General features: G+C 37.4%; 1 protein-coding gene across 2 annotated transcripts in view; it reads left to right on the top strand.

Annotated features, from left to right (window-relative positions):
• LOC129727186 (D(2)-like dopamine receptor) overlaps window positions 1-26,292 on the top strand; it is a 110,976-nt gene that overhangs the window by 72,006 nt on the left and 12,678 nt on the right. For both annotated transcript variants that reach the window (XM_055684742.1, XM_055684743.1), the window contains exon 2: window positions 13,625-14,100. In XM_055684742.1, the coding sequence (XP_055540717.1) occupies window positions 13,718-14,100 (383 nt within the window). In that variant the 5' untranslated portion in view covers window positions 13,625-13,717. The remainder of the gene's footprint in view (window positions 1-13,624; window positions 14,101-26,292) is intronic.

Below are 26,292 nucleotides of genomic sequence, written 5' to 3'. Positions count from 1 at the left end.
TCGACAATCCGTTGCTACTTCTATGAATGGAAAAACCACAATATTGTTGAAAAAGTTACTTTATGGCACCAATCGTTAGTCAGATCATAATTTACTTTTATTACTAATCTGGTAGTAATGATGCTTTTATCAAGAATTATGGTGAACCAGCGCAACAGTTATGCTAATAATGGCGGTTGAAGGATGAATATTGATGGGATCTAAAATATTTTTGAAATACGCTAACGACGATATTGCTCTCAAAAAGGAAGAAGAGCAGAATGCAGCTGCAAGGAAGATTTCCAAATCGTATCTCTTACATTGATTGTTATTTTTTTTACCAACTTACGCGAAGTTGGTCTGATGAAAAAAGGTCGTAGCTTAGTATCCCCCAGCCATTGGTAAACACGTTGTCGTTATCTCGGCAATGTAATCACACCGAACCGAACTAATAACTCATCAAAATGATACAATTCTACCCGATAATCAAAAGGAACAATTGGGGCACATTCCGAAAGGACCTCGCTGGCTATTCAATCAACAAGTTGAATGGGGAGAAAAAATGCTGAATCGAAATAGAAGATTTTTTTTCTATCTTTTAGTACAGCTACGCTTGGCACAATTTTCATAATTCACCCTACAACCCGAACGTAGCATACCCAATAAAATGGTACATAAATCAAAACCCCAAAATCGGTAACGAGATCCGGTTGCTACATGTTTGTTCCATCGTTCCGTTCCGAGTGCTAACGGGCTGCTCAGTGTATTCCACTTGCAAGTTGTTCCACCATTAGGACAAAAAATTTGGATACGAGAGACCTTTCGGCACGATATGGTAGCATAATGTTCCTTTTTGTGCAGAATCTGCTCGTTTCCAACTGTTTCCCAACGGTATCACACGGAGGTGACAGCTTCTCTATCTGCTGGCTGTCCACCTCGTATGTTGCAAGTGTGAAATAAACAGAACAAATGCTCTGGTATCGTACCGGCACACTTGCAGCATCTCGTGATGTGAAATATTTTATCGTCACAGCGCTACCAGCGCCACGTGAAGTGGTCGTTTGTCATTTGTGACTATTGTAACGTTACATACGTGTTGGAAGAAATGCGAATGAAAATCGTAGTTTTTTTTTCCTGTTTGGAAATCGTTCTCGTGTGCAGTATTTTACTCTCCAGTTATCACTTATTCGTATGTTTTCAGCACCGTGAATAATGCATTTTTTGTCCACAAATAAAATGCAATGCTCTAATGGGTTCGAGTTCATTTTTTGTTAGGTGGAGCTTGTTTTAACCTTTATACCATGTTCGAAAAGGGTTACGGTTTTACATTTGTGTGTAGGTTTTTACGCCTAAGGGATTCCAGTGGCACATGGATGGATGTGAGAAGAGACTGTTTGTGTCCCACTTTTGTTCGAATTTCGTATCCTCGTATTTATTTTAAACATGTTTGACCGACAGTTGTTTGCCTTCAAGATGCGTATTTTTAGTGTAGTTTTAATACTGCGTTGCAGCAAAATTTACATTAAATTTAAATCGATACTTAACTAATCTTCAAATATTATTTTGCTACCAAAATGCTATTGAGAAAATATTTTCCATTTTTGCTCTAGAACATTTTCAAATATTGAAAATCAGATTTGTACACACTTTGTTCGAAGAAATTCAAGGATCAAGGCGTTGTCTTATCAGTACGTTGGACACGACAAAGTAGATTTTTTTGTGGAACCCCACTCCTCAAATTAGTTTTTTGTCTATAATTATGTCTGTAATGGACAAAACAATGCAAAATGTTCTAAGATTTTATTCATTCAATTAAGCTTCCCTCAAGACTTTTTAAAATTTATTGTTCTGACCATTACAGACAAAGTTATGGACAAAAATCTAATTTTCAGGAGGGGTGTTCCACAAAAAATTCTATTTCGTCGTGTCCGACGTACAGATAGGACATCGCAGTATTCAGCAATTATTTTTCTTTTAAGCTTTTCCACAACTTTGCTGAAAGAAGGAATCTGGTATATTGAAAATTAGAAAAAATATTATTCTTATCTAACTGTTAGGTGAATTGATCAAAAATCCAAAAACGTCGAAAGTAAGGCCTTGCTTCATGAAACAATTTTGCCGAAGACATTGAGTACATAAAATCAATTTTTCACAGTCAAATCTAAAGCGGTCACAGTTTTCCGAATTTAGACCACTGTGGGATTTTCAAATAAATCCTTTTACCAATTGTTAATGTCTTGAAATATAATACTTGGAATATGTAGAAATTATTTTGGCAGTTATTTCATAAAATGGTGGTTGAAAAACGTACTTGTTATAGTATTTCGTCTTTTTTGTATCACTTTTTTGTACTGTACGGCTTTCAACAGTGCATTACTCAAAAACGTACCGTACGATAATTTTGAAATTTTTACCAGAGATTCTGGACGTCATAACGAATCGAATGGTGTACTCAAATTCTTTGGTGCATTTTTTTATAATAACGGTCTGTGGGAGAACCGTGCGCCGGTTTTGTCGAAATCTGCGTCGAAAATAAGGCTCTACTATTGTGAAGTATACAATAGTTGGCATAATAAAATCACAATTTTGCGTATTTTAGGAGATGCGTGGCAATTTTTCCAATCGAATGTAGCAAGAATCAAGAATTCATTATTCATAAGTCTAGAGGTGCTTTCAGCAAGCATTAAAAATACTACAAGGTATACAGCCCTAGGGTTGTATGAAATGGTGACGTGGGGCTAAACACTGTAATTAGGGAATTTTTTGTTACAAAATATACAGAGTCTGCAGACAGAATCAATGTCAGCTCAGCAACTGTACATATTTTTTTATTATTTTACGCGACTGTACGTATTTTTATTTTTAATTTTATTTTTATTACCCCTGGAAATTAATTTTTGAAATATATTCAACAACACTCGAAAGAATATCGTTTATATTTGGTGACAATATGCCTGTAGTATTTTGTTGTGCAAACAACATGTATTTGACAAGGCACAAGCGTATCGTGCTTGTTGAAGAAGCACCAAGAATAATGCGTCAAAGTCAGAATTAACTCTATATTCTCAAAAACCAAATCCAATAGCACTTACGTTATCGTAATGAATGGTTTTGTTTTATTTAACTCTGATCAAATCAAATCTATAATATGGATACTTTCAAAATAATATGGAAGCCCTTACAAAGGTTAATTAATAAGCAAACATAAGAAGATATGTCAAACAAAATTATTAACAAGTTCCAGCAAAAAATCGTAGCAATCAGCAATTCCATTTCTGTTTTTTGCTTGAAATTTTTTTTCATTTGCCTACAACTACATTGGCTGTATTACGGAAACAGCTAATATACATTTATTATGGTAAAGCTTAGAATAATAATATATAATCTAACATTTTTGAAACGTAAAAAGAGATCCTGAATGAATCTTAGTAAATAAACAAAAAATTCACAAGCATTCGCAGGCTCTTACTCTTCTATAAATGTAGACATTTGGGAATTTATTCTTCCGATACTATCCGGTTAGGGGTCATCCACATACCACGTGGACAGCTTCAGGGGGGGGGGTCTGGCTAATGTCCACGGTCCATACAATTTTTTTAGAATTTATATGGGCGGTTGTCCACGAAGGGGGAGGGGGGGGGAAATCGTTCAAAATCTGTAACGCTTAAATGCATGCATGTTTGTTCTGGTTTTTGGTCATTGACTTGATCGATGTGAAATATTATAGAATTGGAGCGTTTTGTTATCAAAACTCGAGAAATCTCGAAAAACTTTTATGAATAATGCGTTGTGTAGTGATTTTTTACCCATTATTGTTTGTAGTTACCAACGTCCTGGACCAACAAACGTCATGGACCAGAGCTGATCTGCGATAACGCACACATATATGAAATTTGACAGCAGTGAATCCCCTCTGCTTAAATGTACGAATAGAAGAGTACCGCTGCAATCATAGACGACGAAAGACCTGCGGTTCGTTACTCCACTGGTATTGTTGTTTTTACCGGCATGTTTTCTTTCAAGACATCAGTTTTTATTAGGTTCTGAAAGCAGGTTTAGAAATTGTTCAAGAATGGGGATTGTTTAAACTTTTTGGAAAACTCTTACCTTCGAGACATCATATTAGTCTAAGCTCATGGAAGCAAAAACAAATTGACCTATTGGGACGGAAAGACTCTGTCAATTTTTATTTCGATATTGATACTGAGAATATCACAGGGAACGGATGATGTCCACGTCGTTTGTGCTAGGAATGCTTGCATGTTATTGGTTCATTATTAGGGTAAATTAGTTATTGAAACTTTTTATTGATTTTACCGCTTAGCAATGAAATTAGAGTGATAACTATCATATTACAAAATTGTGATACATTTTATCTTTCCAACATATTAGTTATTGTTAACCATCATGTGGTTATGCTGTCATTACCGTTTGAAATCTGATGCAACATTTGCCAGTTTCATTTCCAATTTTACAGAATGCATCCCAGTATAGTAAACAAAGACGTAGTCCCACGTCAAAAATGCCCGTGATTGAAAAAAAATCGACTCGTATACTACAGTGATTACTCTCACAATATTTGCGAAAACCACGTCGAGTTTCGACTGATATATGGTTCACCCTCTGGAAAACTATCTCTAAATTTAATTTGAAATTTCATTTTAATTTAAATTTGATTTGATCTAAATTTGATCATAAAATTTGATTTCTATCAAACAACATGGTTTGGTTTGGTCATACTTGACCGACAGTCACAAAAAGTAATATTTAAAAGCAGCTTATCATCAGTGGTGAATGTGACATCCGGTGTGCTACAAGGTTCTCATGTAGGTCTACTACTATTTATTATGTAAACGATGTTTTTTTCGCTAATTTTTTTCAACTCGAAGTCTACTGCGTTAGACGTTCTTGTGGACTGTATCAATTTGACGACGTTTGTGGTTACTCCTGCAATGCTTATCTCTACTGTGAAGAAGATCAAAAGATCACATTCTCTAGGACCCAACCTGATCCATACAACTCAACCGCTGAATTGATTCGCAAAGAAGTGCAAATTTATTGGAGTAGATAATATGTTATTTGTATTTGATTGGATACATCGCGCCTTCTTCAAAGAGACAATGTTCTCACTGGATGTGCATTTGATTTGTTATGTATATGGAAAAGAAGAGTGAGTCTAATGAGGTCTTAAAGAACTTAACTCTCAAAGTCTTTTCCCTGCTCCAAATAAATGAAAAATGAAATGTTGAAAAAACCTCCATTGATCATCTCGGAGTGAATTCCTAGCATTTCAGCGTTACAATCTGTCTAACTGTTCGGTTGAATTTCGAATAAGGTAATTTAAAATTTATGTTGAAAATTTTCGACACTGCGCGGAGGTTGTCTTGGGTGGGCAGAATTATTACGGTTCACAGTATTTGATTTTGGAAACACGATCCATGAATTCTCGCGTATATGAGATCAATTTCAAAAATCAATATAATAACCAGATAGAGAACTGATCATTTTTTGTCTACTGAAATAATTTGTTCTCAAAGTTGAGCTTTTATTCTTATTGAGCTTCTTAAAAACAATATAGAAAAAATATTTGATTGACCAAAAGGTTTGGTTTGATGAAACAGACGTTCCTGGTCAATTTAATAGAAGCCATTATTGGACATTTTATCGTATTGTTTCAATAAAATCTGTTCATTTGTTTCAAGTAAACGATTTTATTGAATTAAAAGAATGATTTCATTGAGGAAACAGTCTAAACTTTTGATTAAAGCAAACCAAAATTTATTAATTTTAATTACATTTTTTTTCTGTGTGTAATATATTGTTGGCCAAACTCGTCTTGGATCTTATTTGAGGCTGGTATCGTGATTTAGGGTTTACCTGACTGGTCATAAACTCCGCGTTAAAGTTGAATCCTGCTTGTCCTGAAGTTTCTTCATTTTAACCAGAGTGCCTCAAGGTAGAAACTTAAGCCCGCTGTTAATTACGGTATTTTTCAACGATGTTGCTACGAAATTGCGTTTGGGTTGCGAACTCATTTAGATCGATGACTCGAAATTCGTTTCGTTATACGTTCAAGCTGAATCTGTTTTAAACTAGCGTATTAAAATACTCCGTCATGACGTTCCATCGCACAAAAAACCTCACAAAGAATTTAGGAAACAAACGACCTGGAAGTCGTGTTGGTTCCAACATTTTATTAAATTTGGATGTTCTTATAAATCGATTAGAGAACAACGGTAGTTTTTTATAAACAATGTAATTACACGATATGAAACAGCACTAAGCACTAAGAAATAGACACTTGTTTTACATCAGTGATTAACGGCAAAAACGAAAATGGTCTACTTAGGATTGACGACAAATAAACTGAACTAAATTTATTTCACTCATCATTGAGATCTGACGGCTTACGTTGGTATACGATTTGTTGTTTAGTAGTAGTTAGTATAACAAAGGTTTCTGCACCGCTAGGTGGATTAATTCTGCTATTTTTCTAAATAAATCCTAAGTCAAATAGTTCAGGAGCTCGAATGGCAAATATCAATAAGTCGTGATTAAATAGTTGAAATACCTTTTAAATGTTCTCTAGTAAATAATAAAATTCATTGCAATCAAAAAGGTATAGGGTGATTTGTGGTAATTTGGCCCCCTAAGAAAAACTCCTGTTATTTCGTAGTCTGTGTTTTCTATCCCATGAACGTATAGTATCATAGTATTATTGATTTGTTTTCTATGTTTTTACACAAAAAAATTATGATACCGGGGTAAAAAGAACAAAAATATAACAAAACTAAAAATAATGATTTTCGGGCATGACAAAATCGTTTGGAGTGTAATGGCCAGCTATTTGGGTAATATGAACAGTGTTTGGGGTTTTGTGGACAGGGTAACAAATGTGAGTTTTCTAGTAACACAGGTAATATTAGTCATACGGAGTAATGATTGCAATTCTTAGGAATTGCACAGTGAATTTATCCTTTCCGATTTAATCAAACTGTGTGTGTGTGTGTTTGTGTGTGTGTGTGTATTTGTGTGTGTGTGTTTGTGTGTGTGTTTGTTGTGCGTGTGTTTGCATGTGTGTGTGCGTGTATGTGTTTGTATGTGTGTGTGCTTGTGTGTGTGTGTGTGCTTTTGTGTGTGTTTGTGAGTGTGTGTTTGTGTGTGTGTTTGTGTGTGTGTGTGTGTTTGTGTGTGTGTTTGTGTGTGTGTGTTCGTGTGTGTGTGTTTGTGTGTGTGTGTGTGTGTGTGTGTGTTTTGGTTATAAACCCCAGATTAGCTTCAGTATTGACCGCCGATCGATAACTAGCAAAGAAGAGCTTTTAATCCATTGTCCCACCCAAGTCATTCATTTCATCACGACTCCATCGATTTGGTAGTTGAACATTATGAGCTGCGAGTTCCGATGAAATGTCATTAGAGTGCATGCTGACAATCAGCTTATTACGATCTACAAACATATCCAGTAACTGTTGTAAACGGTGACAATCTTTTTTGCACTTCAAGACAAAAAATAGTTTTAGGTCATCCGCATATATAGGTAACATCCATCACCGAGCAAAATACTCATTTATGCTTATTGTAAAAAGCAACGGTCCCAAGTTACTTCCTTGAATTACACCACTCAAGTTGACGAGCGGAAATGAGATGCACGATCCCAATTTCACCCGAAAAGATCGTTCACAAGGGTATGAACTAAGCTATGCGTAAATTCCAACAAATTCCTGGTCACCGAACGTTCAGCTATAAGACTCCGATTGACGATAATTTCAAATAATTTCGATGCAGCCGAGAGATTTGTAATTCCACGGTAGTTGCGGATATCACTTTCATCTCCAGTTTTAAACACTAGAACCAGAAATGATTGTTTCCATATTTTCGGGAATTTACGCTGTTCGAATGAGCTATTAAAAATTAAGCAAAATGGGAAAATTAACCTAGTGGGGAAACATCGAAAAAATTCGCAAAAAACCTTGAATACACGAACGCAACACATACAACTACATCAACTTTTGATGTTCCCTTTGTTTACATTGGCTCTGCGGTGCACCTATCACAGCAAAACAAGATTTTGAAGTAGAATACTTCTCTCAGGAAGTTCGGCTACATAGGGATGTGAAATGGAAATCTAAAACCGGAAAAAGTGAAAAATATGTCCAATTTCAAATGCTAATAAATCGGTTAGTATTCGATGGATTTTCTTCGTTCTTGCAGCAATAGATTGGAAAATCTATTGTAATTTTATTATTCACACTATTGTACTATTGAAAATAGTCAAGCCTTGTCAAAACGAAAAATTCGACCTCTGATTGGTCGTTATATGCTTGCTTCCCAAGTACGGTCGACAGGATCATATACCTTGCAATTGAAAACATGCTATTTGGCCTATATAAGAGCCTGTTTCAGTCGGAGCCGCTCATAATAGTTCTAGACAGCGACAACACCCTTCCTTAGCAGCAGCACTAGCCCTGTGGTTGGTTACAACGTCCACTGCAACTAGTGCACTATCCATTGCTACGCTACAGCTGTGGCCTCTTTCCGCCATCGCTGGTATCCATTGCACTGCTAGTGCTGCTTCTAAGGGAGGACGACTGCTGTTGTCGCTGTCTAGAACTATTATGAGCCGCTTCGTCTGAAACAGGCTCTTATATAGCCTAAATAGCATGTTTTAAATGGCAAGGTACATGATTCTGTCGACCGTGCTTGGGAAGCAAGCATATAACGACCAATCAGAGGTCGAATTTTTCGTTTTGACAAGGCTTGACTATTTTCAATAGTACAATAGTGTGAATAATAAAATTACAATTATCTTATTTTGGGAAGAATCTTAGAAGATTTTCCAATCTATTGCTGCAAGAACGAAGGAAATCCATCGAATACTAACCGATTTATTAGCATTTGAAATTGGACATATTTTTCACTTTTTTCGGTTTTAGATTTTCATTTCACATTCCTATGTAGCCGAACTTCCTGAGAGAAGTATTCTACTTCAAAATAATCGAAGGTTAATAATTTTCTGGCATCAACACAAGCAGATATTCTGTGCGGGATGCAATCAAATTCTGTTGTAGTTGTCTAATTTTTACTTTATTTAGTAAACCCCCCACTGTGGGGGCAGCGCAAAGGCTGCGATCAGCATAACCGACATTGAATAATAAACTGCCCTGTTAGAACGCATTCACAAAAGCAGTTAGTTCGACTATGCAGAACTAATATGAAGTCGATTCAATCAATCAGCATAAACAGAATTTCGTCGTCTTCCAGCTGCCAAGTTGCAACATGATGCAACACGCAACAGAGAGCAAACGAAATCGTTTGATGTTACAAACCGCAATAAGATACGGGTTAAAACCGTTGCGTGTGTGAGAGCACCATCGGTGTTTATTCGCTGAATACAAAAATCAAATGTGAATTGTGGAATAATTTGTCTGAAGAACATTAGGGAATGGAACAACTGAACTGATAGGGCGTGGCCTATTACGTAGCACCCTTCGGCTATAGAAGAGTGTTTCTGGGAAAACTAGCTACATTCATTAGTCGGAAGGTGAACTGGATGGACCGTCCACAACGTTGACAGCAGTAGCAGCAGATATCAGCACTCAGCAGTAACAGAGGATAGCAGCGGGTTGCGCCTGTGGCTGCCTTCAAATTAAACAAATCACTTGCCCTGTGGTTGGTCACCACGTCTCAGGCCTCTGCCAGGCTGAACGCCAACACAAAACAAATAAAACACTTAATTTGAAGACCTAATAGTTTTGGGTACCAGTAGCAGTAAGGTAACAGCCTCAGCGGTAGGTGCAGCCGGTACTTCCATGAGGCGGATGTCATAAGGAAGTAGGGGTAAACAGGGTAAGACCGCCCTGCGGGGTAAGACCGCCCACCGTAGTTTTACTACCAAGTTATAAAATAATTGAAAAATTTCTTTAACGTGTCTATTACAGTATAATTACATAACATTTTGCACGTTTTTCTGTTCTCATAGTGCACGAACGGTCGCAGAAATAATCAAAAACAACCTTTCAGCTGGCAACTAGTCAATGCGCTATTGTTTTGCGGCAACGGGACTTAAGGTTTTTCAGTCTAAAAATCTATTGTTTTGTTCGTGAATATACGTTTAATCGCTTGCCTGAATCTATCTTCTTTCGGAAATATCGAAGGCCGTGAGTAATCATGTAATTTTGACTACTTTTTCGGTCAAATATGAAAATGTTCCACTGGGGGTAAAGTCGCCCACTATACAAGGGGTAAAACCGCCACGAATACAACTGCTTGTTGTTTTACTTTAAGACCCAAATGCCTCGACACTACAAAGGGAATATTTACAGGATCAGTAAAGCAACTTCAAGCCACATAAGACATCGATGTTAATCGACCATTTTCGATTTGGTTTAAGGCTTTCTAGTAATATATTTTAACAAGACTTATTTTTGAAAAAAGTAAACCTGTGTGAAAATGGTGTTAATGAACCAAAATAGTTTTAGAGCCAGGACGGTGTGTTTGATAGGTATGACGTCTCCGGCAGAATTGAAAATAGTAGTTTTTACTTTCGAAAAAAGTACACACTCTAAAAAAATTTGAAGAAAAAATATAGAAATAGAGTTAAACATAAATTTTTTTCTTCAAATTTTTTTGAAAAAAAACATGTTTTTGCCTGTAAAATCTACAGAAATTAAGCTAAAATTTAATGGTTGTTGGATCATGGAGTTATAGAAATATGAATAGTTCAATTTTTGTGAAGAATTTTTTTTTTGACGGTTTATTTGGTGTATAGAGTCGTTGGTAATTTTGTTCTTAAAAAAAAAAACATAGAAAATTGAAAATATAAATAAAAGAAATAATAATTATTAGTATTTTTCTATACATAATAAGTCTTCAAAAGTATTATACAGATAGGTTTAATGAGTTTTAATTTTTAGCTTAAAGATAGGTATATTATGAATTCATTATCTTGAAAACCCCAATTCTGAAAAATATATTTATTTTGAAAACCAAAAAAGTTACCTAAACATTGATTTGAGCTTGAATAATCAGAAAACAAAATAAGTTAAAACTTAGAAAAAATTTTTTTTTCAGATATTTCACAGTGTATATTTTATTTAAAAAGAAAAAAAATACCATCTACAACTTTGTCAGAGACACTATACCGATAGAATCAACCGTTTCGTTTTTTAAATGCGGGTATTGAATAGAAGAACCTCTTAGCGAAGAAAAAATGAAATTGCAGCCGCAACTTTTTTTTCTATAAACAGAATTGCTTAAGGGGGCGGTCTTACCCCGCTTACCCCTAAATGGAAGCGGCATGGCGAAACAGTTCGGGTGTGCTTAGACGCGCGTCATTTTTCGTTGTTGATATTATTCCCCACATGAAATGAAGCGCTTTCGTACGATAGCGGCGGTATTAGCGGTAGATGCATTTGCCAACACTTACTCCAGTAAAGCCGTGTCTAATTTTCAATGTGAAAACACCTTTTTATTGTGTTGGCCGTGCACATTCGGCCTCTGTCGGGCTAAACGCGAAAAGCGGCGTGAACCGTTTCGCCCAGCCGTAGGTTAATGTGCAGCCGTAAGTAGAGCTGTGTAAAAGTATTCTACTTCAACCTCGCGGTCGTGGCTTTGCACACAACCCTCCTGTGATTTTTTGTGTTGTGTAGGGTTTAGTAGGTCAAGAAAAGGATGAAGTAGTACATGGAACCTAAAAAAGTAATACTTTCCAAGATAAAGCACCTGTCTATTTCATCACAGGGGTTTAAATTACCCCGAACTACCCTATGTTTTATTATTTGCCTATTTCTCGTGGAAATGGACGGTATATTTAAAATTCTCCTGATGAGTTGTTTCATCTACATAATATAGTTTTGTTTGCGATTCGTTCTACAATATTAGAAAGATAAGTATAACAAAATCTTAAACTTATTTAATGGTAATGCAGGGTTTGAAACATGTTTTAGAGTTTGAATCACTTTGATTTTTGAGTCACAGTTGGTAGGCTCTCTTTACTAAAGCAAGCTATATTCTGTAAAAAACACCTAAAACAACTGAGTTCTCAGACAGCAAAACACCAATATTGGCTCTGGCAGGTCATCTTTCACCCGTAGCATCACAAAATCGTTTCTAGTCTCCATCAAATTCAATTTCTCACCAGCACATCTCTTGTTATCAAGCATCTTCTGTAGACGGGAAGCAGAACCAAGCTTATGAATCTGTTTTCGTTGGTTATTTTCTCAACGTGTGATCGACGGGTTGACATGAAAGAGTACAATTTTGTAGTGATTACCTACCTAGTTTATGGAAAAAGTCACACTGCTAGTTGCAAGTTCAATTTACCCCTGAAATTAATTTCATTCTATCTGGAAATAGTATTGCTAGATAAGCATGTCGATGTAAATATTATAGCACCAGATATTGAATTCAAATTTTACCCGATTAGTGTATGATAAATCCATTCTACAGAGTTAATCGTATCGCCCGACGACCGGTCAAATAATATGTACAACCGTAATAGGGTTTGCAATATTCCCGGGATTCGATTTCCCGGGAAACGGGAATAAAAAATCACATTTCCCGGGAATTCCCGGGAACCGGGAACAGACAAATTTTTTAGCAAAATGAGATTTTTAATGAAGTTGATTAGTAAAAGGTAACAAAAAATTGTTTAAGTTTAATTCTCAATTCGCATGAAAAACAAATGAAATAATGAAATAAATATTCAAGTTAACATCAAAAATTCGTGATCGATTTTTGTAGCATATTTTTGCAGAAGAGGAAAATTAAAGGGCTTCATGAAACTTTGCTCAAGTCTGCTGAATCACCGCTGATGTTCGATTTCTAGAATACTTTCGAATCACCGATTACAGCTTTTGCTACACTTAATTGAAAACTAGTGTCCAATTCTTTCAGTTTGTTGAAGAGAAAACTAAGTGTTAGGCAGGCATTGGACGCGGAAAATATTTGCTATATTCGGTAGCTTTTTAGCAGAATGTTTTTTACACTACAGTAAATATTTACTGCTTACTTGAGCGATGGCAAACCTATTCGCAAATTTTTTTCATTTAAATATATTTGCTATGCTATTGTGATTTTTTTAAATAAACTGCATTTTAAATCTAGTTTTCATTGACAGAACAACATTTCAAACCCTCTTGGAGTTTATATCATTATTTATTAGAACGTAAGATTTCGAGGAAGAATTTTGGTTAATTAACTACGTTATTTCGTTATTTCGCCGTTCGGTGGTTTTCTGTGACCGAGACAAACCGGAAGGAAACGATAAAATACTAAATAATCAGTTCAATACGAGTCAAAATAAGTCAGTCTTAGAGCATTTGAAGGCTTACTAATAAACATGCAAAGATGATTTTTACGTTGAAATACTATACTGATTTTAAGTTTTATGAAATGATTTATTTCAGGTCGCACCAGTTTGACGTATTTAATTTTATTGTTATATTGCATGAGAAACTATAGTGAATCATACAAAAATTTTCGCGCAAGTCGGGAATCCCGGGATCCCGGGAATCAATATTTTTGTTCCCGGGATCCGGGCATCCCGGGAAAAGCTATTTCTTTATATTTATTTATATATTTTAATACTAATTCACACACGCCTCCCAAATTGGAAATGCATAATTTATTCTTCCATACCTTACAGGTGGAGTGGAAATGATTATGCTATGGGCCCGAGTCAAGCGAAACGGGCGCCCTCTGCTGCCTGTTGGTGAATAGCGGTGTCCTCTTCCGCACGATGAACGAGACCCAGCTCTGGTCAGCCGACTGGTGCTTCGGAAACTATTGGCCAACATTTCGCTATTTGGTATCGTGCACCAACTACAACAACACCTGGACCTCCTACTGGGGACCGGATATTATCTGCGAGTACGGCAGTACTCTTTCCGGCTCATTTTCGGTGTCAACAAAAACGGCCACACATCCAGCATCTGCCGTGTTGTCCGCGACAGCAACCCGCAATCCGCTGAGAAGTGGAACAGGCAACGGAGTACCCGGCGTTGCACTAAAATCCAGCTCGTCGCTCATCGATTATAGTTCCGCTCTCGGCGCTGTTACGGTGCAGTGCTATCAGAACTTCAAGTGCGTGCTCAAATCAATTATCAGCAGCGATTCGTCCCGGTAAGTGTTAGACAATATCGGCTTAATTCGGTTCACGGTTGATTAATTTTTGAACACTTGTACGGCTACTAACCGGTGGTGTAATCTTATCTGAATTGCTAGTTGTTTGCGCGGAATCAATGCTGCCTCCGACATTAAAGTTTACCTTAATTGTTAGTCGCAGACATCGCACAAATGATAACTCCAACCACACTTTATTATTGATTACAAATCTGGTTTCTGCCAACAACACAAAGCTTCGCTTCACTGCAAAGTGGATCTATTAGATTTTAGCTGTAGTCTCGTTATTCACACATGCAGTACTGGATGAATCATATTAAATACGTCGCTGATTCTGGGAAATCGCACTCTAAAATTCATTAAATTCTACTTTGTTGAAGTGCAAAATTTTAAGCTTTAGGTAAATTTAAATTGCAAATTGGTTAAACAACTGCCTTTGTTATAGGTACAGTTTTAATTGTGGACCCAAACGATGGTCAAGCACCAATAAATCAATAGCCTGATAATGAGGTATCACTTCAAATCGTGTCAGCGGACATAAATTTTTAATAAATTAACCACGTTATTAGTTGTTGACACGATGGCACTCCTCTGAACGGTTGGTGTACACCTGGTGTCGCATTTCAACGCAGGTATACAGCAGGTTATCATTTTGTAAAACAGATTTAACAGAGCGAATTGTGGTTGCTAGTCGACATGCATATTATGTCAGGTCGAGTGTTGCGGTTTTTGTCAGACCAAAATGCTGTAGTTGAATTGTCACCAGCAGCATATTTACATTTCAGACTCTTGTAACTGCATCTTTTTGAAAGTGATTACTTACTTTACTTTACTTTTACGGCGACAAACCGATTATCGATCCAATGCCGAATCCAGAATACGTCGCCATGTCACTCGGTCTTGGGCTGCTATCCTCCAATCTCCTCTAACACCTATTACGCGGGCATCCTCGTCGACAGCACACATCCAACGAGTACAGGGCCTACCTCGAAGTCGACGGCCTCTATCGGGATTTCTGCTAAATATAGTCTTCACTGGTCGTTCTTCCGGCATTCTAGCTACATGCCCAGCCCACTGCAACCTGCCGTGTTTTATCCGCTTAACTATATCCGCCGATTTGTACACCTGGTACACTTCATGGTTCATGCGTCTGCGCCAAACACCATTTCCTAGTTTGCCGCCAAGGATTGAACGCAAAACCCTACGCTCAAAAACACCAAGAGCTCGCCGCTCGGACTATTTTAACGTCCATGCTTCATGGCCGTAGAGAGCCACGGGAAGAATTAGTATTTTGCAGAGTGCAAGTTTAGTATGGGTTTGCAGACTACGGGACCTTGACTGGTTAGGCAATCCGTAGAAGGCTCTGTTTGCAGCTACACGCAAAAGTTGAAGTCTTGTACAATCATTGTGTTTTCCCTATGCGCACAAATGTTGCACAGAAATCGCACAATAAATGTGTGAAACGCATAACGCAACAGTTGTGCGTTATATACCGACACTTTATTTCTCACGTCGAGTGTATGAGTGACTGCTACTCATGGAGCAGTGCAAGCAGTAAACAACAACTTGTGAACTCACTAGATTTAAATAGCTATAATACTCGATCGATTTATCTCGACGGATTTGGTCATTAAAAAGTACCATTGAATGATTTGCAAAAAAAAAAAAACGAAACAAAATTTTGTTCACAATATTTTGTAATCAACGCTAGCTTCACCGCAAAACTAGCAAAACCCTCCATCCCACAAAGCCACAAAAGCGTTGCTGATTTTGTATGGCAACACTTGTAAATTGTGAATACCGTAAACTGGGGTGACTTTGATCACCGGGGTGACTTTGATCACTATACCTCTTTTCTGAAAATGTGGTAAAAAAGCGCTCGTAGTGCTTGAGATTTGTCGTAATCTTCACTGATTGTGTGGATATATGTTCGCATTGCTACTATTCATGCATTTCCTGCTATTTAAAGAGTGTTTTTCATGCTAAAATATTATTTGAAAATAAAGTGTATTTTTGGCGATTTTTGTTGCATACAAACAATCGGTTCAAGCAGATTCAAAACAACAAGTTGCAATACGTAAAGTATTTTTATTTTGTTCCCAGATTAGTTCTTAAGATAATCAAATATTATAACAATACATTTTATTGTTATTTTTGCAAGTTTTTCCTCGAAGGCAATGTTGAGTCCCAATTTTCTCCACAGCGTATTACATATTTCTTCTTAACAAAAACCCAAGACGTGAAGTAACATGCAAACTTGGACAATTTCATAAGTCATATTCCTCGTGGACTAGTTTTTGACGATTTTAGACCACTTTCTCTCTCAGTGAATAATCATTCATATATATTCTAAAAATTTTTTATGAACCTTGGACATTCGCCATTATAAACTGTTCACGTAGAATGTGAATGGCCCCCAAATTGCTTTCCATATTTATAAACTCGTTTAAGTCGTTTAAGGCTGTTCAATTTAGTGAAAGTAGCAAACTGTTACTCCAAATTCATCAAAACAATGAAGTGATCAAAGTCACCCCGGAATGATTATTGGTGTAAAATTTTTAGAGCATATTTAAAAACAGCAAAATTGTTGCTAAACTTTTGAAGTAGTGACTGAATCTTTTTCAATGAATGCCAGTACTTATTTGAGAAATATCAAAGAATATTGTTTTCAGTATATTCTGAAAATATTTGAGATACAATCAAAAAAGTGATCAAAGTCACCCCAGTTTACGGTAATAATTATTTGTCATTCTGTGCACGCGCTTTTTCTCAAGCGACGAGAGAAATTTCTCTCTCGCTCGTAGAATTTCCATGTATGTGCTACAAGACTAGACACGTCACATACAATTTGCAGGTTGCTCTTTCGCTTCTCTTTCGGTTCGGATTGCGACGCGCAAGGCGATATCTCGTGGCTTCACGAAATGAGCGAGACACCCGTGCTGTACATACTTGATACCAGTGTTGTTAGTCTCACTCATACTGTCGGTGCGTGCTTGCTGCTATTCAGAGGAATGCATGAAGAAGAAAAAGTATCTCGAAAGCGTGTGTGCAAAAGACTTGAAAAGCGTAGTATATGTCTCGTCCTCAAGCAGAAAGGAGGAGAATGGTTTTGCTTCTCGCTCGCTTTGCAATGCTGCTTGATACCAGTTGAAACTGTTTAGGTGTAGTAGTTTGGAGCTGCCAAATACATTGGAGAAACGCTAGAGCATTAATTGCGTTATGCCCAACACGCAATCGTTGTACTGGTTCCGAATTACATCAACAATTGCACTAAAAACGCACAATTTTGTACTGGTTTCGCACCATTCATCTTTTGCGTGTACTATCCGCCTTTTTATCTCACGGCTAACCTCGTTGTCACATGTCACTAGTGTACCCAGGTAAATAAACTCGTCGACTACTTCAAAAGTTTCCCCATCTAACACCACCTCAGCACCAACATCCGTCGGACTACCACGCTCTTCACCAGCCACCATGTATTTCGTTCTGGCAGAGTTAATGATGAGCCCTACTCTCGCAGCTTCCCTCCTGAGAGGTCCGAAGGTCTCTTCCACAGCTCTACGGTTGATACCAATGATGTCGATATCGTCCGCAAAACCTAGAAGCATGTGAGACTTCGTAATGATGGTACCGCTTCTTTGCACGCCGGCCCTCCGTATGGCACCCGCCAATGCGATGTTGAACAATAAGTTCGACAGCCCGTCACCCTTCTTCAAACCATCTAACGTCACGAACGAGTCCGATATCTCACCGGCTATCCTGATGCATGATGTAGAGCCTTCAAGGGTGGCACGTATCAGTCGAACTAGTTTTGTTGGAAAATCATGTTTGACCATAATTCGCCATAACTCATATTCCTTTACTGTATCGTACGCTGCCTTGAAGTCAACGAACAGATGGTGCGTCTGCAGATTAAATTCTTGAAATTTATCGAGGATCTGACGCAAGGTAAACATTTGGTCCGTAGTGGAGCGTCCCCCTCGAAAATCACATCGATAATCGCCAACAAAGGTCTCCGACAACGGCTTCAGGCTGTGGAACAGAATACGGAAGGAAATTTTGTGAACGGTGTTGAGAAGAGTTATACCCTGATAATTACTACAGTCCAGGCGGTGGCCTGTTTTGTAGTTTGGACATATGAGACCCTCCAACCAGTCCGAGGGCAATTCTTCATCGGACCACACTCTCAGCATGATCCGATGGATGGCACGATACAGCTGTTCCCGACTTTAAAAAGTTCGGCTGGAATGCCGTCCTTACCAGCTGCCTTGCAGTTCTTCAGCTCTTTCACTGCCTTCTTAACCTCGTCCATGGATGGTGGGTCCACAGCTTTGCCATCATCCTCAATCACCATCCTGCTCCTTTGGACTACGCTGTTTTCTTTACCATTCAACATCACACTGAAGTGTTCCTTCCAACGCCTGGCCACTTCCGTTCTACCGGTAATCAGGTTCCCCTCCCTATCGTTGCACATGACAGGGGCTGACACGTTCCGGTTCCTGATTCCATTTATCTTCTTGTAGAAGCTTCTCGCATGGTGCCTAGAGCAGCAACCTTCCGCCTCCGCAAGAATCCGCTCCCAATGCTGTCGTTTCTTCCGGCGATGGAGTCTTTTTTCAGCAGCTCTAGCTTCCCGGTATCTTCCTACGCTCTGACGAGTCACAGCCGTGGCTAACATGTGAACTCTGAACCACTCATTGGACGTGGCCAGTGATGAGAATATTCACTGTCATGATATTCAGAAGCAGCGATTTTCAGCTGTGTTTATATTGATAATCATACTATCCATGCGACCGTTGATATTCATGATACCAGACAACCGGTGAACACCGACAAGACAAGCTTTAACACTCGTGTTGATATTTTGATCGTCAAAAATAAAAATCATATCAAAATAGTAAAAATCAAAATTAACCTTATTCGATCCTTATTTTCGATTTTGATTTCTTATTTCAATCAAAACACCATTGATTTTTTTCAGGATGTCGATAATGAATATCTTCTGCAGCCTGTCTTAGGTGAAAACGATATACTACACTTCATTTTTGTTAAAATCATCGAATTTATCAAATCAACCATGTTCGTAACCAACTTAACTGCTATCTGGATCTTTTATTCACCAACTGCACTGTAGATTTTTGTATTGATGCCGCCGTAGATCCATTATGGATAAACGAAAAATGTCATACTGCCATCGAGTATTCACTGTTAACTGCCTCTCATAGACAGCGCCCTGGCGATACCGACTTTGAGCTTGTTCACAATTTTCAAAACCTAAATTATCAAGAATTTGATAGGAGACTGAATTATGTACACTGGCAAAATTTACTGAAAAATGAAAAAGATATAAACAAAACTGTCGGTATATTTAGTAACAGCCTCTACTCAATTATAGATGAACTCGTGCCCAAGAGAAAGAAAAGGATACAGGCAAACTATAAACATCCGATAAGGTAAAATAAATAACTATATAGAAATTTGCAGAGCACTTGACGTAGAAATATACTTAGCGTATGAGAGTTTTAATGCAAAAATAGAAGCCAACATAAAATCCGATCCGAAAGCGTTTTTTAGCTTCGCGAACGAAAAAATGAAAACTTCTAATTATCCATCCCGCATGCAATTTGAAGAATTTGATTGAACTAATAGTGGTGATATTTGTAACCAGTTTGCGCGATTTTTTCAAAATAATTATAAAACATCAGGGGATACTCCAGACATAAACTATTTTTCTCACCTAAAAGAACTATAAATTGACATATCAGTTGACAATATTACTGTACAAGAAATCTTAATGTCGCTTTAAGGCCTTGATGCCAATAAAGGACCGGGTCTCGATCAAATACCGCCATCTTTACTTAAGAAACTTGCAACTTCATCTGTTAAACCCCTTTTTGGCTCTTCAACCTGTCTCTCGAGTGAGTCGTTTTACCGCTAGCATGGGAAGAATCATTTCTGATCCCTATATTTAAGTCTGGTAAGCGGTCAGATATCAAGAATTATCGAGGAATTGCAATCATCTCGTCGTTCTCCAAGATGTTTGAGGCAATCGTAAATCAAAACCTAAATTAATACACCTATCGGTCAGACCCAGCCTTTCTCATTCAAACTTATTATTTGTAAAAATAGATTTACATGAACGCTTCAACCCAATAAATGTGTATTCACTTTTTGGGTTCTAAAATAATGATGTTATAATTGAAGTATAAAATATGAAATTTGACGTAATGTAAATGCTCAAGAAATAGCGAAATAAAAGAAATGACTCTCAATTTCGAACAATTCAATCACGAGCGATACCGGGAACATTCAAATGGTACGATACCACATTTAAATTATATAGAGGCCACATATATTGTTCAAAGCAGGTATCGTTCTAAATAGCCTTTAACTTCTTTTCTTTCCATAACTTTTGAACCACATATCAAATTGTTATGAAGTTTGTTATATGTAAGTTTGAGAGATGACTCGTTCGTATGACACTAGTAATGTTCAAATAAGACTGTCGAATAATAGATTGTCGTTGTTTTATTAACAATTTAATACATAACGGTTGCTTAGTTCGATTATAATCAAATGAAATGGGAACGTATAGGGCAGCCAAACTTTGAAACCACGTGTGAAATCAAAATTCATCAGTTAACCCTTAACTAGCCCGTTCATCTGATAATACTATTGATCAAATCGGTTGTGTACTTTCTGAGATAATCAAGTTTCGTGATTTTCACAATTCGGTACATTACAGACGAAGTTACAGTTCGATTACAGTAAAATTCAATAGGGTGTTATGAGTCAGCTAGATCTTTCATTTGACACTAATTTTGTGGAAATCGGTTCAGCCATCTCTGAGAAACATGAATGAGATTAAACAGTCTTCAGAACACGTTTCGTTTCATAACTCTTGAACCGCATGTTCAATCTATATAAAGTTCAAAAGCTAAGGGTTTTTAAGATAGCCCGTTCATTTGATACCAATTTTATTGAAAGTATTATAGCTATACCTTTCTAGGAGAAAGGCAAAAATGTTCAGTCAAGTCAAAAACAGTATTTCCAATAACCAACATGGGTTTTTCAAAGGTAGATCTACCACTACAAACCTATTAGAATTTGTAAACTTTTCCTTGGGGGCGATGGACAGAAATAACTGCATTGAAACTCTATACACTGACTTTAGTAAGGCGTTCTATAGAGTTGATATTCCGCTGCTACTTTTTAAGCTTAAACGTATGGGATTGAGAGCCACACTACTACGATCGAATCGCACTTGACGAATACATAGAACGCAGTTTGTTCGTTTTAAAGGTAAAACCTCGACAGCAATTAAAGTCACTTCTGGTGTTCCACAGGGTTCCCACTTGGGTCCATTATTATTTATTATGTTTGTCGACGATGTCAATCTTGTACTGAATCGCGCCAAAGTACTCATCTATGCAGACGACATGAAATTGTACATGGAGATACGTAACAACGTAAATCTGCAACATTTTCAGGATGAAATTAACGTTTTCTTCAATTGGTGTGCCAAAAGTCTACTGGAGCTTAGTATTAAAAAATGCAACATTATATCCTACTCGAAAAAACACACTAATCATGATTTCAGTTTCACTTTAGGAAATCAGTTGATTCAAAGGAGTTACAAGTTTAAAGACCTAGGCGTAATACTTGACTCAAAACTTACATTCGTGGAACACTATAATACAATGATCAATAAAGCCCTCAGTATGTTAGGATTCATCAAAAGGTTCAGCTACAATTTTAAAGACCCCTATACCATTAGGACACTTTATGTATCGTATGTAAGATCTGTTCTTGAATTTGGTAGTGTAGTATGGAGCCCATATCTACCCACACATGTAGCAAGAATAGAATCAGTTCAAAAACAGTATTTGTTGTATGCATTCAGGAAGCTAGGTTGGAGTTGTTTGATACTCCCATCATATGAATCACGGTGCATGCTAATTAACATTGAAACACTTGCAAAACGAAGAGAAATCGCTAAGGTCTCTTTTATCAACGACATAATCTACCATCGTGTGAAATCAGAATACTTACTAGAGAGCTTGAACTTTTATGTACCTTCACGCATACTTAGAACTAGAAATTTGTTTCAAGTGGCTCCTCAACGAACAATGTATGCAACTAACAGACCCTTGAACCAAATGATGAGCACATATAATCAATACTGTATACACATTGACGTAACTATGTCTAGGGCAGCAATAAGAAATGCTTTGAACAGAAGACAAAATTAACAACTGATCATATATGTAAATAAAACTGCATGTAGTCTACCTGATTGACGAAATAAATAAATAATTAAATTTCGTAAATTGACGATAGACATTGCCTTGCGCGTCGCAATCCGAACCGAAAGAGAAGTGAAAGAGCAACCTGCAAATTATATGTGACGTGTCTATTCTCGCGCACGTACATGGAAATTCTACGAGCGAGAGAGAAATTTCTCTTGTCGCTTGAGAAAAAAGCGCGTGCACAGGATGACAAATAATAATCATTCACAATTTACAAGTGCTGCAATAAAAAATCAGCAACGTTTTTGTGGCTTTGTGGAATGGAGGGTTTTCGGTGAACCTAGCGTTGATTACAATATGTTGTGAACAGAACTTTGCTTCATTATTTTTTGCAAACCATTCAAAGGTACTTTTAAATGACCAAATACATCGAGATAAATCGATCTAGTATTATAGCTATATAAATCTAGTGAGTTCACAAGTTGTTGTTCGCTGCTTGTATTGTTCCATGAGTAGCAGTCACTAATACACTCGACGTGGAAATAAAGTGTAGGTATATGATACATATTATGATTTCAATCTATGTCAATGTATTCGCAGTACAACTGCTGGGTTATCCTTTTCACATATTTATTGTGCGATTTTTGTGCAGAATTTGTGCGAATCGGGAAGTACATTTAATTCGACCTCTGATTGGTCGATTATTGCATGGGTTTCCTAGTACGGTCGGTAGAATATAAAATCTAGTTAATCGTGAATGCACTCTTGGGACAAATTAAGGGTAAAAAATCTCTCCATGTGTGAAAAATGCTCAGTTTGTTTAGCCAAATCTGTGTGCAAAGTTTCGTTCGAATCAAAAATGGTCGATTAAATTTTCGCGTATTTCCAGGTCATTTGAAATGATTTTGCTCCATAGTTTTTAGTTTCCTAAGAACAGATGAATTCTACAACTTAGTACTGGAGAACTTTAAAAAAAATATCCAAACATTTTGCTTTTTCTTTCGCTTGCCAACTCTTATAATATGATGGACATGCATAGCAGCAGTTTATTGGTAATTCTCTGGTAATTGTTTAGTTTAGGAAAAGACTGGCAGCACAGTACTGGCCGGCTGCAACGTGCTTTTCAATCGTTCCGATAACTAGTGATTTTTCAGTGATTTTGGTGTAAATATATCGTTAAATATATGTAGGGTTCTCTAGTTCGGGTCGCCGCGTGGGAAATGTGTAGAGTTCGTCCAAAACAAGCTGTCTTACAAGCGAAAATTGAATTTAAGAATGTGTTTTTTCGGCTTGTTTTTTACTCTTTTTTTCGTTACCTCAGTGACGGTGACGGTGTGAGGTGTTAGTGTGCGAGCGAGAGTAAGAAACTAACAGTGACGTATTTGGCAAAAAAAAATAAACCGTTCTATACCAAAGAAAAAAATATTTCACAAGAGTTTCTCGTCTTAAGAAATAGTATTCTCAGCCGAACATCTGAAAAGCCCAAAAGCTAAGTATTTCTTTTTATCCATTCAATGTTTTTTACTTACACTCATATTCGTCTTGTCATTTCCCATCACAATGTGAAAATATTCCAACTGAACGAAATCTTATTGGAATTTGTTTTGCTATAATCAGTGATGCCGAATTGTGCCATAATCATTGAACATGTTGACTCGCACACGACTTATAATTAATACATGCAGTTTAGCCGAAGTCTATCAGTTAAACACTCTGCATAGCTTTCGTTTGCTTGTGTGTGCAAATCTGATGTTATTGATGCTGTTTTTTTTTCTTCGTTCGATTGCTTGGTTCAATTGTTCGATAGTATGTGTGTTGGCGTTGTTCGAGTGGTTTTCGGTAAATAAGATATATCATATATAATACGTTGGCTGCTTGTTTTCATGTCTCTGGTACGTGGTTTATTCATGTCGGCAGAGAACCTAGTTCATGAATAATTCTTCCTCTCAGTACCACGGGGGGGCTAGAAACATAGCAACAAAAATTTCTTAAATCTTAAATTCAATCTGATGACTTTTGTTGGGCTCGTTTTATGATTAGTTTGGCTTTTGAAAAATGAGCTATAAATACATGACACTCTTACAAGACAAAATAGGCAGTTTTACAATATAGTTTAAAAATAGTTTGAATATTTAATATCGCGCTCCACAAGTATTTGATCCTATCGCCTACCATGCCCTAACTGGTCGGTCACAGACATTTCACTTAGTTCTATGCTTTTATTTTATGACTTTCCTAGCTTTTGGGCAATTGTAATACATATAAACAATTTTTATTTAATTATACTTTAACCGTTTTGGTCGGGCTGACGATAGTCCACGACAACTAAATTTTGTTTTTGATTGCGATTGTTTTGGCATTTTGTTAATAAACTTAGCACTTTGTTTTGTTTGATATGCATATTTGCATTTTTCCTAGTTTTTAGGCTTTGGAGGCATGAAACTTTGCCAGTTTCTGTACTCAGTAGGTATCTTAGTTTAGTTTAGAGAACTGGTACGAAACATCGTGTCCCTGTGCGTTTGCGTCGGTAGAAGGGAATAGTGCTGCCGTGCATAACGCTCCGGTGTAAACGCGTCTTCGGTTCGGGTTAGTTAAGCACATCTAAGGGTTTTCAGAGTGTAGTGACTTCCCGATGTGTCTTATTTATTCATGTCTCACGTTGACCATTTAGTCGGAGACTGCTCGTTCGTCGGTTTTATTTAATCACGTTGCAAACCGGAATAGGTTTCGTCTGGTCGATAAATATCGAGATTAATTTAATAGCTACGCGATGTTAATCTTATAAAGGACCACCTCTGCCGAAGTGCGCTTGCTTTCTTGAAGCTATTCAGGATTATTAGTCACATATATTGATACTTAGATGCTTCGGGTTGTATATGATTTTCGCGCGCGTCATTCACATAGGATCGCGGGGTTTGACAAGAAAGATATTCTCGTAATGAGCGAGAACCGCGCGCAGCGGTGTTCGATTCCGTCAAATATCGTGAAGACATGACAACACAAACCTTTCTTTCCGCCGCAGTAGTAGAAATTCAGAAATAAACTCGGTCTCGGGCTGTCCGTTTAGCCGGAGATTGTTCACCAATTGGTTTGATATAAGCGTGTCGCCAATCGGAGTAGGTTTCGTTCGGTTTATGAATATCTTGAATAATCTAATGGCTACGCAAAGTATACCTTTGAAATGGCCGCGTTTATCGACGTGCGTTTCTGCGTTTCTGATACTCATGATTGGCCTCTTTGTGATTTATTGGTTTAAATCAGATTCACATCGTGTAGTCGTATATGCGTGGCTCCAATAAAAATCGGTCAATTTTGTGCTCCATTGAAATAAACCATGCACACCTGTGTGCGGCCCCAAAGGCATTGGTAATGTCTCTTGGTCTAAACCGGTACCAGATATGAATAAGCTAATTGTGTTTCTCTAGTCAGCCGGCTGACTATAGAATAAGCCGAAAATAGCTTAATAGACGGATAGGAGTTATATGTATGATCGCATCACTTATCAAAGTGAATCCTGATCCAACGAGCCCTCCCCTACTAACAATAACCTCCTTCCTGTGACCTTTGTGGAAATGCAGAGGTAAACACGGTCTCCAAATAGCAAGAGTCACACTAACATCCCTTACCTCTTCCCACCTGATTGCAAGGACGTGGCCGGCGTCGTTATTGATCCTTTAAAGTATTGAGTCACTAAAACTTGTACAATGAGAATGGTCGGTCACTCCCAACCCCATTCAGTTGATTCACTGTACAATTTTACTGATTCGGATCAATCACGGAGTGCAACCATTGATATGTGCAGTCAGTCAAGCTGAGCTAAGCTAAGCTAATGCACTCTTGGGACTATTTAAGAGATTGTCTCTGCTAAAAATGATCGTTTTACTAATGGATGGTGACTAGCACAATTAAAATCCATCGGCCGTCAAATTTTCAGTGTGGAAAC

This window comes from Wyeomyia smithii, chromosome 3 (assembly GCF_029784165.1).
Source record: "Wyeomyia smithii strain HCP4-BCI-WySm-NY-G18 chromosome 3, ASM2978416v1, whole genome shotgun sequence".
NCBI lineage: Eukaryota > Metazoa > Arthropoda > Insecta > Diptera > Culicidae > Wyeomyia > Wyeomyia smithii.
This window is presented reverse-complemented; position numbering and strand designations above follow the sequence as displayed.